Source organism: Molossus molossus, unplaced genomic scaffold, assembly GCF_014108415.1.
Source record: "Molossus molossus isolate mMolMol1 unplaced genomic scaffold, mMolMol1.p scaffold_m16_p_6, whole genome shotgun sequence".
Taxonomy (NCBI): Eukaryota; Metazoa; Chordata; class Mammalia; order Chiroptera; family Molossidae; genus Molossus; species Molossus molossus.
Genome location: NW_023425399.1, coordinates 21,665,437 through 21,680,120, shown reverse-complemented (window position 1 = coordinate 21,680,120; position 14,684 = coordinate 21,665,437). Strand labels below are relative to the sequence as shown.

General features: G+C 51.5%; 1 protein-coding gene across 1 annotated transcript; it reads right to left on the bottom strand.

The window, feature by feature from the left end:
- Positions 1-754: 754 nt before the first annotated feature.
- Positions 755-11,601, bottom strand: E2F1 (E2F transcription factor 1). Its single transcript, XM_036245193.1, has 7 exons — positions 11,104-11,601; positions 5,837-5,927; positions 5,241-5,460; positions 3,543-3,695; positions 2,481-2,595; positions 2,160-2,385; positions 755-2,043 (listed from the first exon to the last, which is right to left on the bottom strand). Exons 1-7 carry the CDS (start codon positions 11,599-11,601, stop codon positions 1,796-1,798), a joined length of 1,551 nt encoding a protein of 516 aa, XP_036101086.1. The 3' UTR covers positions 755-1,795.
- Positions 11,602-14,684: the final 3,083 nt, after the last annotated feature.

Sequence of the window (14,684 nt, the reverse complement as noted above, 5' to 3'; positions counted from 1 at the left end):
CTCTTCACAAAATGGGGGCAATAGGATTCACTGACTATAAAGGGCTTAAAATAGGGACTGGCTCAAAGCCCACCTAAGGGTTTGTTAAACAGGTCTGCGTGGACAACCTCCCAGTCCACCCTCCCCTCTGCCATTCTGGCCCCCTCTTCAATCTTTCCTTCACACATTTAAAATTTAAAACAAGACGCCACTCTCTAGGCTCATCAGTGAGTCCTTGTGCCCTGAAGAAAGCCCAACTGAACTCTCCACTCAGGCCCTCTTCCCAGGACTCCAGCCACACATCAGGTTCTATGCCCTGCTCCCTCCTGTTGCCTTGGTGTGTTCATGTTTTCCTCCTCAGTTAATAGCTCTCAGCTCAAGCAAGCACTTTCAGGAAGTCCTCCCTGCTTTTGGGTGAGTGTCCTCCAACAGATCCTGAGAGCCTCATAGGGGAGGAACAAGTGTCCCCAGAACCTGAAAGATCCTGACACAGAACTGACCAGTTGTAATTATTTGTTGCATCTTTACATCTGGAAGGAACATAGCAGAGTAGACTCACCGGGGCTGGAGAAAGGAGGACAGTTCCCACTACTACTTCATTGGATCAGTGTAGGACAGAAGGGTGATGAAGCCCACCTTTATTGGGGCTGTGAAGCTCAAATGAAATAAAACCAAGTAGGGACAGGGAGAGTGAAGTAGAGAATAGACCTTTTCCCAGCAATCTTGACCTTTCCCACCCCCAGATTTGCTCCCAGTACACAGTACCAAAACCTGGTCCAAACACCATCAAAACATTTATTAAAACCAAAGCAGGAGGGAACAGAGCTGTTAGGAAGGCAAATCAAAGTGCACATTGGAGGATGGGGCACAGCAAGAAGTGAGGTGGAGGGGGACACTTCAAATGCCACAGAAGGCCCTTCAGCCACCCCTCCTGCCCACCCTGTCAGTGAAGGTACCCCACTCACCTCTCCCATCTCACATCCATCCTAGGGGGCAGCTGGAGCCCTGTTTTGACCCCCTGGGGAGGGTCCACTTCCTTGATCCTCCCATGGCTGTCAGTCAGTCAGTCTCCCTCCCTCCCTCACTCTCCCAATAAATAAAACCGCTCAGGCCTCAGCTCCTTCAGAGTGGGGCAAAGAACAGCTCAGGGACCCCTGCCCTCATTCAGAGGTATAGGGAGTTGAGACATCAGCTCCACATCCCTCCTACCCTTTGCTGGTGCCCCAAGCTTGCCAAAGAGACCTTGATAAATAAATAACGCTCCATTAAAGCTTCAATCAGAAAAACCTTTAAGACGACAGAAGTGCTCTCGCTGTCCTGCAAACAAGCAGGCCAAAGCCTCACCACTTGGCCTGGTCAGCACACAGGATTCTGGGGGCAGGTGGCCACCCTGGGCCTTGTGGGGCCCCTGGAGCAAGGAGACCAAAAGTGCAGTTAGAGCCCCCACCACACGCACACATGGACTCATGCACACATACGTGGACACACTAGGGCATGTTCAGTACACGCACAGACGTGTTCACCTTCATTCCCCGGTACATGCACACACACATGCTCACACACCACTCACCCTGTATACACACATGTTGGATGCTGGGTACATGCACATACACACCACAAACAGAATCCTTCCCTTCCTGGCTTGCTTAGCCTTTTGGCAGTAGCCAGGCTCCAGAGCAAGAAGCTTCTGGAGATAGGAAAAAGGGGTATAAATTAAACATTTCTAATCAGGCTGGGAGAATTGCCAGAGGAGGGGGCTCCAGGACTGTAGAGATAGGGTGGGCACCTTAGGAGGCCCTGGTCCCCGTAAGCCCTGTCAGAAATCCAGGGGGGTGAAGTCCCCAAAGTCACAGTCGAAGAGGTCTCTGATGCCCTCGCCCTCCTCAAGGCCAAAGTGGTAGTCAAGGGCCCCGTGGGGGGGAGACAGGCTGATGAACTCCTCAGGGAGGAGGCTGGAGAAGTCCTCCCGCACATGCTCCAGGAGTGAGTCGGCGGCCACCAGCGGAGACAGGTGGTCCTCGTCCATGGGGGCCCGCAGGCCACCCATCCGGGAAAGCAGAGGTTCTGGGGAGATGGGGGAGCATCACAGGCCGGGGATGCCCCGGCAGGGAAGGCAGAGGGGGCTATCATGCCCACCCACCCCCCTTCACTCATTCCCCCACCCCACCCCCTTCACCCACCTTGCTCCAGGCTGAGCAGGGGCTGGCTAGGATCCGTGTAGGGGGTTGAGGGGGGAGATGATGATGATGATGGCACTGTGGTGGTAGGATCAGCTGCCCTCTCCTCCTCCCCAGAAGCTGCTCCCTGGGACAGGGTCTTCCCGGGGCTGATCCCGCCTGCACTCTCCTCAGGACACAGGAAAACATCGATGGGGCCTTGTTTGCTCTTAAGGGAGATCTGAAAGGTCTGGGTGGAGGTGGCAGGCAGGGTAAACTGAGGCTCAGCTGACCACTATGCCAGCCTAGCCTATTCTGGTGGGGCTTGGGGGTCCCACATCTCACCTCTGAGGAGTCCACGGCTTGAAGCTGGGTCTCAGGAGGGGCCTTGATCACCATGACCATCTGCTCTGCAGGGTCTGCAATGCTACGAAGGTCCTGGCAAGTCACGTAGGCCAGGGTTGGTGGAGTTAAGAGCCACGTGACCTTTGACTTCTGGAAGCCACTCATTCAAGATAGCTAAAGCAGAGCCCACATTTGCTTAGTCACTCCTGTCCCCTCCCCTCCATCCTTCACCTGACAACAGTTTGTGCTCAAGCCTGTCTCATGCCCCTGAGCTTCAATTTCCACCTCTATTTACTGGTCTGCAGGCCGATGCTCTAACCACTGAGCAACTGACCAGGGCCTCAATTTCCACATCTGTATGCGTGCATTCTACCCATCTAATCTCAAGGTAATGATGGCTGCCTGCAGTAAGGCCTGGTGCTGAGAATTTATTCTGACTTATGCTCTTGGTGTCAATTAGTGGTTATCTCCAAAATTTCTAAACATAATTTGGGTACTCAAAAAAAAAATCTTATTTTAAAATAAAGTTTCTATTTTTGTGAATGATAAAAACTTGTATCTCTAACGCTGAAGCTACAATCATGTACTGAATCACTGTACTAAGTGTTTGTTATTGCCCAGCCAGTATGGCTCAGTGGTTGAGCATCGACCTATGCACCAAGAAGTCACCAGTTTGATTCCTGGTCAGGGCACATGCCCAAATTGTGGGCCTGGTCTCCAGTGGGGACATGCAGGAGGCGGCCAATCGATGTTCTCTCTCATTGATGTTTCTATCTCTCCCTCTCCCATATCAATAAAGAAAAAAAAAAAGTTTGTTATTGCTGTTACTAGCTTTTCTTGTTTTAATTTAGCAATTTTGGAACTGGATTTCCCCCCCTTTTGTAAATGAAGCTGAGACTCAGAGTGTTAAATAACTTGTTCAGCATCAGTGAGTAAATGGTGGGCCAGGACTTGCAGGTAAAGCCAAAGCCCTCTTCTGAATTCAGGGCCTGGGATAGCCTCTCTAGTCTCACTTGGGTGGGGCCCAGCCCACCAGGCCTGCCCTCCACAGTCCAAGGATATCGTTGGCTGTCAGCATCCTCAGAGAGCAGCCGAAGTTGAGTGGTACAGACATGGATCAGGTGGTCTAGCTGCCGCTCGTTCTCCTGCAGTTGCTGGAGGTCCTGGGTCAGTCCTTCAAGCTGCCCACTGATCCCTACCGTGGCATGGTTGCCTCTGAAGAGAGAGGCACAGGGAGGGTTAACAGCTCCTGGACCCTCTGTCCAGGAGCCCTGACCCTCTGCACCCAATCTGCTGCTGGCTCTGTTCTGTGAGACCCAGGCGAGTCCTTACTCCTCTCGGTCTGACTCCCCAGGTGGCAAACAGCAGAGGGTTGACACAGGGCTCCAAGTCAGACTGGTATGGGTTTGAAGTCAGACCTGAATATCTGTAAACACCCACCTGTCCTTCGGAGGGAGCTGGATAAGTACATGGCACAGACATGCCATGATAACTACACAGTTGTATAAAAGGACAACAATGCATTAGATGTATAGACATGGAAACACTTCTCTTTTTTTTAGTCCTCACCTGAGGACATTTTTTCATTTTTTGTTCAGATAGAGAAAGGAAGAGAGAGAGAGAAAAAAACATCGACGTAAAAGGGACACATCGAGTGGCCGCCACCCACATGACCCAACCAGGGCCAGGGACAAACTGTAACCGAGGTATGTGCCCTTAGCAGGAACTGAATCCGGGTCTCTCTGGACCGCAGGCTGATGCTCTAACCGCTGAGCCAAACTGGTCAGGGCAAGACATGGAAGAACTTCTAAGACGTGGTCAAGAAAAAAAGATGCATAATGGAATGATGTATCAAAAACCGAAAAGGCATATGATCCAGCAATTCCACTTCTGGGAATATATCCAAAGAGATCCAAAACACTAATTTGAAAGAATATATGCACCCCTATGTTCATTGCAGCATTATTTACCACAGCCAAGATATGAAAGCAACCCAATGTTGCCCATCAATAGATGAGTGGATAAAAAAGCTGTGGTACATATAGAGAATGGAATATTACTCAATCATAAAAAAGAATGAAATCGTACCATTTGCGACAGCATGGGTGGACCTAGAAGATATCATGCTAAGTGAAAATAAGTTGTAAAGCATAAGGAATATAGTCAACAATATTGTGCTATGTATGGTGTCAGGTGGGTACTGGAAATATTGGGGGGGGACACTATAAAGTATGATTGTCTAAACACCATGCTGTATACAAAATAATATTGACTGCAAACTGTAATTGAAAAAAAAAGCTGAGAAGGCAGCTATGTCAAGGAGAGGGAAGTAGGATGACCGAGGAAAGGGGGCAAGAAGGAAAAAAATAAAATAAGAGTTAACAAGAATAAAACAGCTATGTTAGACAATCTCATTTCCATCAACAGAAGTCAGAATAGTGGTCACCTGGTGGTATGAGGGGTGGGTGACGACTGGAAAGGCCATGAGGAAACTTTCTGGGGTGCTGGAAATGCTCTTTATCCTGATCTGGATAGTGGTTACCCAGGTAAAGAAATATGCAAAGCTGCAATGAGCTGAATATGCAAGGTTTGTGTACTTTCCTGCATCTATCACCTCAGGAAAGACACCCCTCCTCTCTAAGCCTTAGTTTCCCCAGCTATGAGATGTAGATGTGGCCGACAGAGTGGGTCTCCCTATCAGCTCCTCCAGGCTGACTTGGCCTGGGCCTCTGCCTGCCCTTCTGTTTGGCAGGTACCTACAGCCATTGGATGTGGTTCTTGGACTTCTTGGCGATGAGCTGAATACCCTCAAGGACATTGGTGATATCATAGATGCGCCGTTTCTGCACCTTCAGCACCTCAGCTGCCCAGTTCAGGTCAACAACTCCATCAGCCGAGCGGCTCAGCAGCTCCAGGAAGCGTTTGGTGGTCAGATTCAGGGATGTCTCATAACGTGACTTTTCCCCTGGGGATTTCACACCTAGGACAGGGGACAGAAAAGGCAGGGTCACTCAGCACCACCCCCATCCCCATTTGGGCCAGCCTCCCTGGCAATGCAGGGCAAGAGGATGAGGGTGGGTGGGCAGATGGCTCCTTCCCTTGGTGAGGCCAAGCAGGGAGGCTCTGTGGCTGCTGCCTGCCAACCACAGCATTCCTCTTTCGGCTGGGGAACTCCCCACCCCCGGGCCTGGGGAAGCCATGCCAGGCAGCCACTCCAGCTGCCCTCTGGGGCCCCCAGAGGCCTGGCTCAGGCCCAGGCCTGACAGACTAGAGCTTAGTTTGCAAGCATGTTTATCTGTCCACACCCCCAACCTGGGCCCAGTAGGGCAGCCTGCTCTAGCCTGAGCTGAGGGTACCTTTTCCTGGGTGGCGGCCTCTCCCCCGGGCTGGCCCACTGCTCTCAGCCAGGTATTGATGGTCAGTTTCCAGGTCCAGCCTTCGCTTCACCTGTGGCAAAAACAACGGGAGGATCCTCAGTAACCAGGAGAGTGAGGCCAAAAGAGACCTGGCTGAGGTTCCTGAGCCACCCGTCTCAGTTTCTCTACTAGGATACCTATGTATGTGAGGGGAGGTTCTAGGGACAATCCTACCCCACAGGATGGACCACTCAACTGGAAGGCCGAAGACCCGAGCGCAAGTCCCACCTCTACCACTATCTATCTGGGACCTTATGGTGGTTTTAAAATATGTCTGTAAATTTTTTGATATTCCTCCTTTCAAAAGTCAGAGCCTAATTCTCCTCCCCTTAAATAGAAGCCAGATCTGATAACTTCCTTCTAATGAACTGAGTGTGGCAGAAGTGACACATGTCACTCCTAAGGCTGGATCAGAGACCCACTGGAGCTTCCTCCTTGCCATTTTGGATCACTCACTCTGGGGGGAACCAGCTGCCATGTCATGCAGGTCCTCAAGGAGGACTAATGACAGGCCCAAGTAGCAAGGAACTGAGACATCTTCCCAACAGCAACATGGATGAGCTTAGAAACAAAGCCTCCAAGCCTAGTCCTGCCTTCTGATGACTGTATCCCAGGCCAACATTTTAGCTGCAAGCTCAGAAGACACCCTGAGCCAGAAGCACCCAACTAAGTCTCCCCTGAATTCCTGACCCACAGAAATGGTGTTATATACTTGTTTTAAGCCATTTGGATACAGGACCCTTTGGCAAATCACCACCTCTCTCTGGTTTCTGACTCTCTGAACAGGGCAACAGCTGGTGCTCACCATGTGCTTTGCATTTACTAGTTCATTCCATCCTATGGACTAGCAGCACAATAATGGCCTCATTTTACAGATAAAGCAACCAAAGCTCCGAGAGGCCCAAGGTCATGGAGCCAGGAAGTGGCAGAGCCAGGATTCCCTGATTTAATTATACGCACAAGGATGGAGATTGCCCTGTAAGTCTCACAGGCATCTCAAACACATCCAAAACCAGACATACCTCCCTTTGCCCTCCACAGGGTTTCCCAAACTGTAACCTCATTTCCCCGTACTGCTGACCTCATCACACAATCTTTTGCCAAGAAATCCCATCACTAGAGCCATTACCACACCTCCCATCTAGACCTTTCAACCATCTCCCCACTGGTCTCCCCGCCTCCATCTGTCTCTCCTCCACCTTAGTATCCTCATCTGTCACAGCTTCTTCACAAACCTTTGCCTCCAAGCCTTAGCCCGTGCTGGTTACTCCTTCTTTCCTACCCTTCACACCCACTCCTTTCCCTTCTGTGGGCAGGCACCTTATCCATCACTTAAGTCTACCTGACCCTGCAATAGAGACTGCACCTCTCCTCCCTCCGAACTGCCTCGAACCCAACCTTTTCCCACTGTCTCTTGCTGCAAATTTCTGCAGACATGTTTGTCTCACCAAGAAGCCAGGGAGCCCAGCCAGTGTGGCTTAGTGGATTGAGCATCATCCCATGGACTGAGAGGTCCAGGTTTAATTCCTGGTCAGGACACATGCCCGGGGTTATGGGCTCGATCCCCAGTAGGGGGCATGCAGGAGGCAGCCGATCAATGTTTTTCTCTCACATCCATGTTTCTATCTCTCTCCAAAAAATCAATTAAGAACATACTTAAAAAAAAGAAAAAGAAAAAAAAAAAAAAAGAAGCCAAGGAGCCCTTCAGAGGCGGGCACTGGGTCTAGATAATCTCTATACACAGTGTCTGGCACAAGGCCTGGTCATCAACAAATGCTTGTTGAATGAACCCTCCATATACCAACAGACGCGGACACTCCTTCTCATACACACATTCATGGATTCCCTCAGGTGTCCCAGGGTAGAAAAGCTAACACATGCTGAGTGCTTCCTGTGTTCTGAAGCTGCTAAGTAACTGCTTCACGTGCACTCACTCATCACACCCTCCAACCAGACCTTGCAGCAGGTACTATCATGATCTCCACTTCACAAGGAGCCTGCACTTCAGAGAGTGAGAGGTGGAGGCAGGATCTGAACCTTAAGGGGCTGGCACAGAGCCCACGTTAATATCCACCACAGGTCCTGCCTCCCTAGAACCTAGTCCAAAAGCCAGGCTCCCAAAAGCCAACCAGAATGTTCCCCCTCTCTAGCCTTCCCCCTACAACTTAAACCCCAGCAGGCTCCTGATAAGGCATTCCTTGCCTTCTCCCTGAAGACAGGTCAATGCCACACTCTAAAACAAGGGCTCAAGCAGATGGACGCCCATTTCTGCCAACACTCTCTAGAGATCTTGGCACAGAGCACTGGTGGAAAAACCTGACAATTCAAATACCCATCAATGGGAAGGGGCTACAGAAACTGTGGTTCATCCACACCCTGGAATACCACACAGCTGTCAAAGACAGAGGCAGGTCAACACAGAATCCTCTCAAAGACATTGACAAGAAAATCATTGTTAAGGGCAATGCATGTATATAATCCCCCCCCCTTTTTTTTTTGGTACATGCCTCTAGTGGGAACCAAACCCGGGACTCTCGGGTCCACAGGTCGACACTCCAACCGCTGAGCCAAACCTGCCAGGGCTATAATCCCTTTTTTAATTAGAAAAGCTCATACAATCTTTTTTCTCTGGTTCAGTTTCTATTAAGTGTGGATGGTATGCTGTTTGAACGTGAAAATAAAGGAAAAACTACAATTTTAGAGGGAAAAAAAAACTGTCATAACCACCTAAAAATAAAAATAGGCTTAGAAAAAGAAAACAGAAGGAAAAATAGATGGAGCTGGGATCCGCCCCCTCAACTTTTTAGTCTTTTAACTCTTTTTCTATAGTAAATGTGTATTATATTTAGTTTTAAAAGATATATTTTTATTAATTCTTTTAGAGGAAGACAACATGAGAGTGAAACATTGCTTGGCTGCTTCCTGCTCACCCCCTACCCAGGCATGTGCCCTGACCAGGAATTGACCCAGCAACCTTTCCGTGCCCAGGATAACGCCCAATGGAGCCACAACTGCCAAGGCTAGTTTTTTTTTTTTTTGAAAGCCGTGACAACAGGGTAGAGGTAGACAGGAAGGCCCAGGAGAGATGGCTGAATTGCAGAGCCCTTTACACAAGAGGTACTCAATGAATGCTCACTAATGCAGAAGCTGAGCCTTTAGCTTGTTTAAAGAACTGCCCCCCAAAAAACATCAATGCAGTGGATTGGTGGAGGCCACCACTCATGTGGCCAGTGGCTACCCACAGATATGAATTGAGGGGTGTAGGAGGGCAAAAGCTGGGCCCATTTTTCTGGACTTCAGCTCCAGAATGGTGCCAGCCCCCACCAGCAGAAAATCCCTACTAGCCCTAAGTACTGTGAGGGCAGAGGCCCCATACTTGTCTCTGTGAGGCCTAACTCAACTGTTGAATGAGTAGAATGCTCAGGCCCACTGACACCACAGGGGGTGAAGCAAAGGGCGTTTCATTGGCCCAGTCCCCGACAGTCCCTCTGAGACTGGAATTCAGCTCCCTGAAGGCAGGACCCATAGCCCTGGGCCTGCTGACCACTTTTCGAGTCAGCTAAATGGAAGTTATTTTCCAGACCCCAAGCTGGTACCAGCAGGAACAGGCCATTGGGGTATAGGAGACAAGCCAGGGGACCCACCCCTAGTATACCCTCCCTCCCACCATCACTCATTAGGAAGAAGGGGCCCTGGGCTTCCTTCAGCTTCTATTAGCATCTCCAGGAGGCAAGGCATCCCCCCAATGGTTAGATTAACAGTTCAGGAAATTTGGACTGGTCCTACCATTCACTAGCTGAATGACTAGGGAAGGTTCTAACATCTCTGTCTCAGCTTCCCAATCTGTAAAAGGGGAAGGTTGTTGAGAGGGTTAAACTTGTTAATTGGGTAGAGTGCTTGGCACAGAGCCTGACAAACAAAACAGTCTCAAAACAATGGTACTACTACTACTATTATTATTAGCATCTTGGTGATTCCGGAAGGAAGGCAGCACTGGGCACAGGGCCAAGGGGGTTAGAGGATGCCTCAGGGACCAGCTGCCACCTAGGCCTCCACCAGCAGTTGAGCAGCTTTTACCTCCTTGCCCTGGGCCCTGCCTCACCCCTCCCACTTTCTCCAAGCCCCCTGCTGAGACCCTATCCTGCCTGGCATGTTGTCCCTGCCTGCCAGTCTGTGCCCCACCTTCATCCAGGCTGTGCCAGTCAAACTGGTCTCCACACCCTGTCCTGCAGCAAACAGGTCCAAGCTCTGGCCTCCACTCCCTTCTTCCCGTGTAATTCAGCCATCTCTTCTTGGCCCCCCAATCTGAACATATTCTGAGCCTCTTGTTGCTCAGGGAGCACTTTATCAAGACATTTCCTCGGGATGTTTACTCTCTCTTGGCACTGGGGGCCTTCTCTCCAGCTCCCAGAGGCCCAGCCCACCCAGTACTTACAAGGGGCCCAGGGGTCTGCCTGCCTTATTAATGAGGTTCCATGGCAACCAGAGCCTGGGAGGGTGGAGGGTGGCAGATGGAAGAACAGGCAGAGGGAGGGGAATCAGCAGCTGGCCCAGTCACCCCGCCCTGCAGAGAAGGCCTCCCAGCCAGGCCTGTCCCCAGAGCCCCAGGTCTGCACCTGGCAATCGAGCATCAAGGCAGGAAGAAGAGCTTCCTCAAGGGCTTTCCAACAGTCTGTCCCCAGGATGTCCCCCTTCATCTCCCCAAGCAGCCATGCCCACTACCCAGACACAAGTTCTGGTTTGGAACCAGCTTGCCTCAGTTCAAATCCCAGTTCTACCACTTGCAGCCCTGTGACCCAGGGCAAGTCACTTCCTCTCTCTGGGCCTCAGTTTAGATGGGCACAGTGACAACACCGAGCTCACAGCTCGGGTTGTGAGTTTTCGCTGGCTTAAAGTCGGCCAGAGGCCTGGCATGCAGGCAGCGCCAGCTGAGTACACGTGGGCCATTATTATCACAAAGTCTGACCGGCTCCGGTGAGGAAGCTGAGGCCCATAGCACAGAGGAGCACACAGGGACTGGCCCGAGGTCACCTCGAACCCCGAGGCGGGGCCCGGGGGCCCAACCCAGGCTGGGCACCGCCCAGTCCAGGAGCCTCAACCCACCCCTCCCCCGCCCACGTTGCCTCCGGGCCCAAAACCGCGCCCCGCCTGGGTCTGCGCGGGGAGTCCAAGCAGCACATTCGGCCCAGTGTCCTTGGTGTCCGTACCGGCGGGCGGCCGAGCGCCGGGCGTGGCGCGCTGGGTGTGGGCCGGGGTGCCTGCGGCGTGGCGAAGAGCAGCAAGTCGGGGTCGCGGGGGCCCGCGGGGGGCACGGCGGGGCCGGCGGGAGCCGGCGGGGCGCTGGCGTCCTGCGCCGTGGAGATGATGACGATCTGCGAGGAGTCGAGCAGCCGCAGCGCGCCGGCCCCGAGCAGGGCCTCCAGCGCCGGCGCGCATGGGCCGCCCGTGGGGGCCACGGCCATGGCGCTCACGGCCCGCGCGGCCCGGGTGGCAGGCGGCGGCGGCGGCGCGGGCCCATGGCGGCAGGCCGCAGCGAGGGCTCGATCCCGCTCCGGATCCCACTCCGCCCCCGGCCGCCGCTGCCTGCAAAGTCCCGGCCACTTTTGCGCGCCAAATCCTTTTTGCCGCGAAAGAGCCACGAGCCGCCGAGCGCTGCCACCATTGGCGGTCCGGGCAGTGACGGAGGCGACGGCGATAACGCCCATTGGCTGCAACGCGCCGGACCGGCTGCGGAGGGCGGTACGGGGCGGCGGTGCGAGAGGGCACGGCCAATCGCAGAACGGGGCGCGCGCAGGCTTTGTCGGGGCGGTGCCAGGCGCGTTTGCAATCCCCGCCCCAAACTCGGGCGTCCCCAACGCGAGGCGTGGTGGCCAGATTTGCGCTGTGACACCTCTCACCCTGCAAATCACTCCTAAGTGGAGACCTTTAGGAAGGAATGTCCAATGTATACATCTCACCGTCAGCAGACCCTACTTGACCCTTACACACACCTGTACCCCAGCGCTCTCGCCCAGATCTCTAGAAACTGCCCCTCCTCTTTTCTCGGTTCTCAGGACCACCTCCTGAGCCCCAGACACACCTCCCAACCCGAACTTGCCCCACGTATACCATTTACTTTAAAATCCTGCGTCTGCCCTATCCCTCTTATCCAGAGGCCAAGCAGAAGGGGCTTGGCAGGAAGTGGGGAGGATGTCTATCCCAGTACAGCTGGGGTTTTCCTGCAAGCCTCCTTTTATCTTCTATAGCCAATACACAGCTGACTGAACTCATTCATTCAACGAACGTTTTGAGAGCCTGCTCTGTGTCCCATTCTAGTTCAGACCTTAAGGGGGACGGGGGTGGGGATCAGAGAGATAACAATGTTTACAATATGATGAGGAATTTACATCATTAAACTAACTCCATGTTAGGTCTCACAAAGCGAGGAGGTGAGGGTGCTGAGCACAAAAATGCATTGAATCCGGAGGCCCTGGGACCTCTCCATCAGCCATTTTCATTCCTCAGGTCAGCTGATTTCAACAATATTGTCCTTTCCTCTGTGCCAGCACTGAGGGCAGAGATGTGAAAGATTTGATAATTTCTATGAACTTGCCTGCCATCTGGTGGGGATGCCCCACAAAAAAAAAAAAAAAAAAAAAAAAAAAAGCAGCTAAAACATATTAATCAAATCCCTAGGCCCTATATAAACATCACTTCCTCCAGAGAGCCCTCCAGAGTTACTCACTTCTTCTATTGCCCAATGATGCCTTTGTTCCAGCATGACCACATATTGTTTCACCTTCTGCCTTCCCTGCCAGATTCCTCCCAACACTGGTCTGAGCACAGCTCAGAGAAAGTCCTGAGAGGGATTATAAAAGGAAACAGGCTGATGCTGGAGGCTATCTAGATTGCAACAGGAGGTCTTCCTTCTCCAAGAGTGGTCCTTAGGCCCCTGACTTTAGAATCACCTGGGAATTTGTTAACTTTGGGTCCACTTTAGCCCCTGCCAATTTAGAATCTCTAAGTGTCTAGGAATACACATTTGCACAAGCAATCTCCCTCCCACCCCCATTCCAGGTGATTTTTATGCACGATTACATTTGAGAACAAACTGCTATACCTGTATAACCAAAATGTGTGGTGCAATCTCAAATTACAGGACACCTCTTAGCTTCAGTTTCTCATCTGTAAGATGGGCACATTGCCCTGGCCTCTTCCAGGGTTGCCATGAGGATGAAAAGCATAAGAGATCTGAAATTGTTTTATAAACTATGAAGTAGTTTAAGAAAACAGTAGGAGTTTCCTAAGGAGTTTATGAGATTATTCATTGCAAATCCTAGACTATGTCAGCATTAGTAAAGACCATAGAGACTATGTAGCCTCTTGCTATACAGATGAGAAAACTGAAGCTCATTAGGAGTAGGGACCTGTGAAGCTGGCCAGTGATAAGATCTGGCCTACACTGGATTCCCAGCTGTGGGGTCAGCCTGTCCCTCTTCTCCACGGATAGAAAAGCGACGATTAGAATGGTAAGTTTCATTTAAAAAAGCTAGAACCGACTTCTGGTCAAGATGGCGGGCAGGTAAATGCAGTATCGTGTCCTCCCACAACCACACCAAAGTTACAACTAAACTACAGAACAACCATCATTCAAAACCGCCTGAAATCAAGCTGAATGGAAGTCCTACAACTATGGAATTAAAGAAGCAGCCACATCGAGACTGGTAGGAGGGGCGGAGGCGCGACGGGCTGGTCCCACACCCACCTGTGGCGAATAAAAACCAGGAGGACACCTCGGCTGGGAAGGTCCTCCCTGAGGACTGAGGGGTCCCTGTCCCACACTAGGCGCCCTGCTCAGGGTTCCAGTGCCAGGAAGAGGAGTCCCCATAACTTCTGGCTGGAAAAACCAGCGGGAGCTGAGGCTCAGGGAGGCTGAGGCAGCTGGAGCCCCAGGCAGCTCCTCTTAAAGGGCCGGTGCATGGACTTATCAGACTCACTCCCTCTAAGCTTGGAGGGGAGGCAGCTCAAGGGGTGCCAGAGACATACAGGGAAGAACTGAGCTGTTTGGCATTGGAGCAAAGGCTGGAGAGGGGCTTTCTCCAGGAAAAATGTACTCTCAGAGGCCTTTGTTCCTTTGGTGAGCCTTTCCCTGGTGGGGGCAGACAGCCACCATATCTGGGACTCCAGCAACCTGGCTCACACTGGTTGCCCCGCCCTGGTGATTCCCTGAGGCCCCGCCCCACTCAACTTTCAGGCCCACCCAAGCTGTTGCCAGTTGCTTTACCATAGGATTGGCCTGTCTTGGATCCTGCTTCAGGTTTTCCTAAATTCTTTCAAACAAGCAGCATCTGATCTCAGATAGCCCCATACCTCTCGTTAAGTAATACATAGAAACAAACACAGGGAGGCAGCCAAAATGAGGAGACAAAGAAACAGGTCCCAAATAAAAGAACAGAACAAAACTCCAGGAAAAGAACTAAGCGAAATGGAGATAAGCAACCTAACATGCTGAGTTCAAAACACTGCTTATAAGGATGCTCAATGAACTTAGTGAGAACCTCAGTGAACTTAGTGAGGACCTCAAGAGCATAAAAAAGGACCAGTCAGAAATGAAGGAGGCAATAATTTACACAGATTCAATAGTAGAGTAGGTAAAGCCAAGAAGCAAACCATCGATTTGGAATATAAGGAAGCAAAAAACACCCCATCAGAACATCAAAAAGAAGAAAGAATCCAAAAAATGAAGATAGTGTAAGGAGCCTCTGTGACAACTTCAAGCTTGCCAACATTTGCATCTTGGGGGTGCCAG

What these genes read in the sequence shown, in the direction of transcription:
- E2F1 (XM_036245193.1), bottom strand. Translation starts at nt 11,601, where the DNA reads ATGGGCGTTATCGCCGTCGCCTCCGTCACTGCCCGGACCGCCAATGGT. An exon ending in CGGCGCTCGGCCGCCCGCCG is followed by an intron (nt 5,928 to 11,103) that starts GTACGGACACCA and finishes TTTTTGCCACAG; the next exon opens with GTGAAGCGAAGGCTGGACCT. An exon ending in AAGCCGTGGACTCCTCAGAG is followed by an intron (nt 2,386 to 2,480) that starts GTGAGATGTGGG and finishes ACCTCCACCCAG; the next exon opens with ACCTTTCAGATCTCCCTTAA.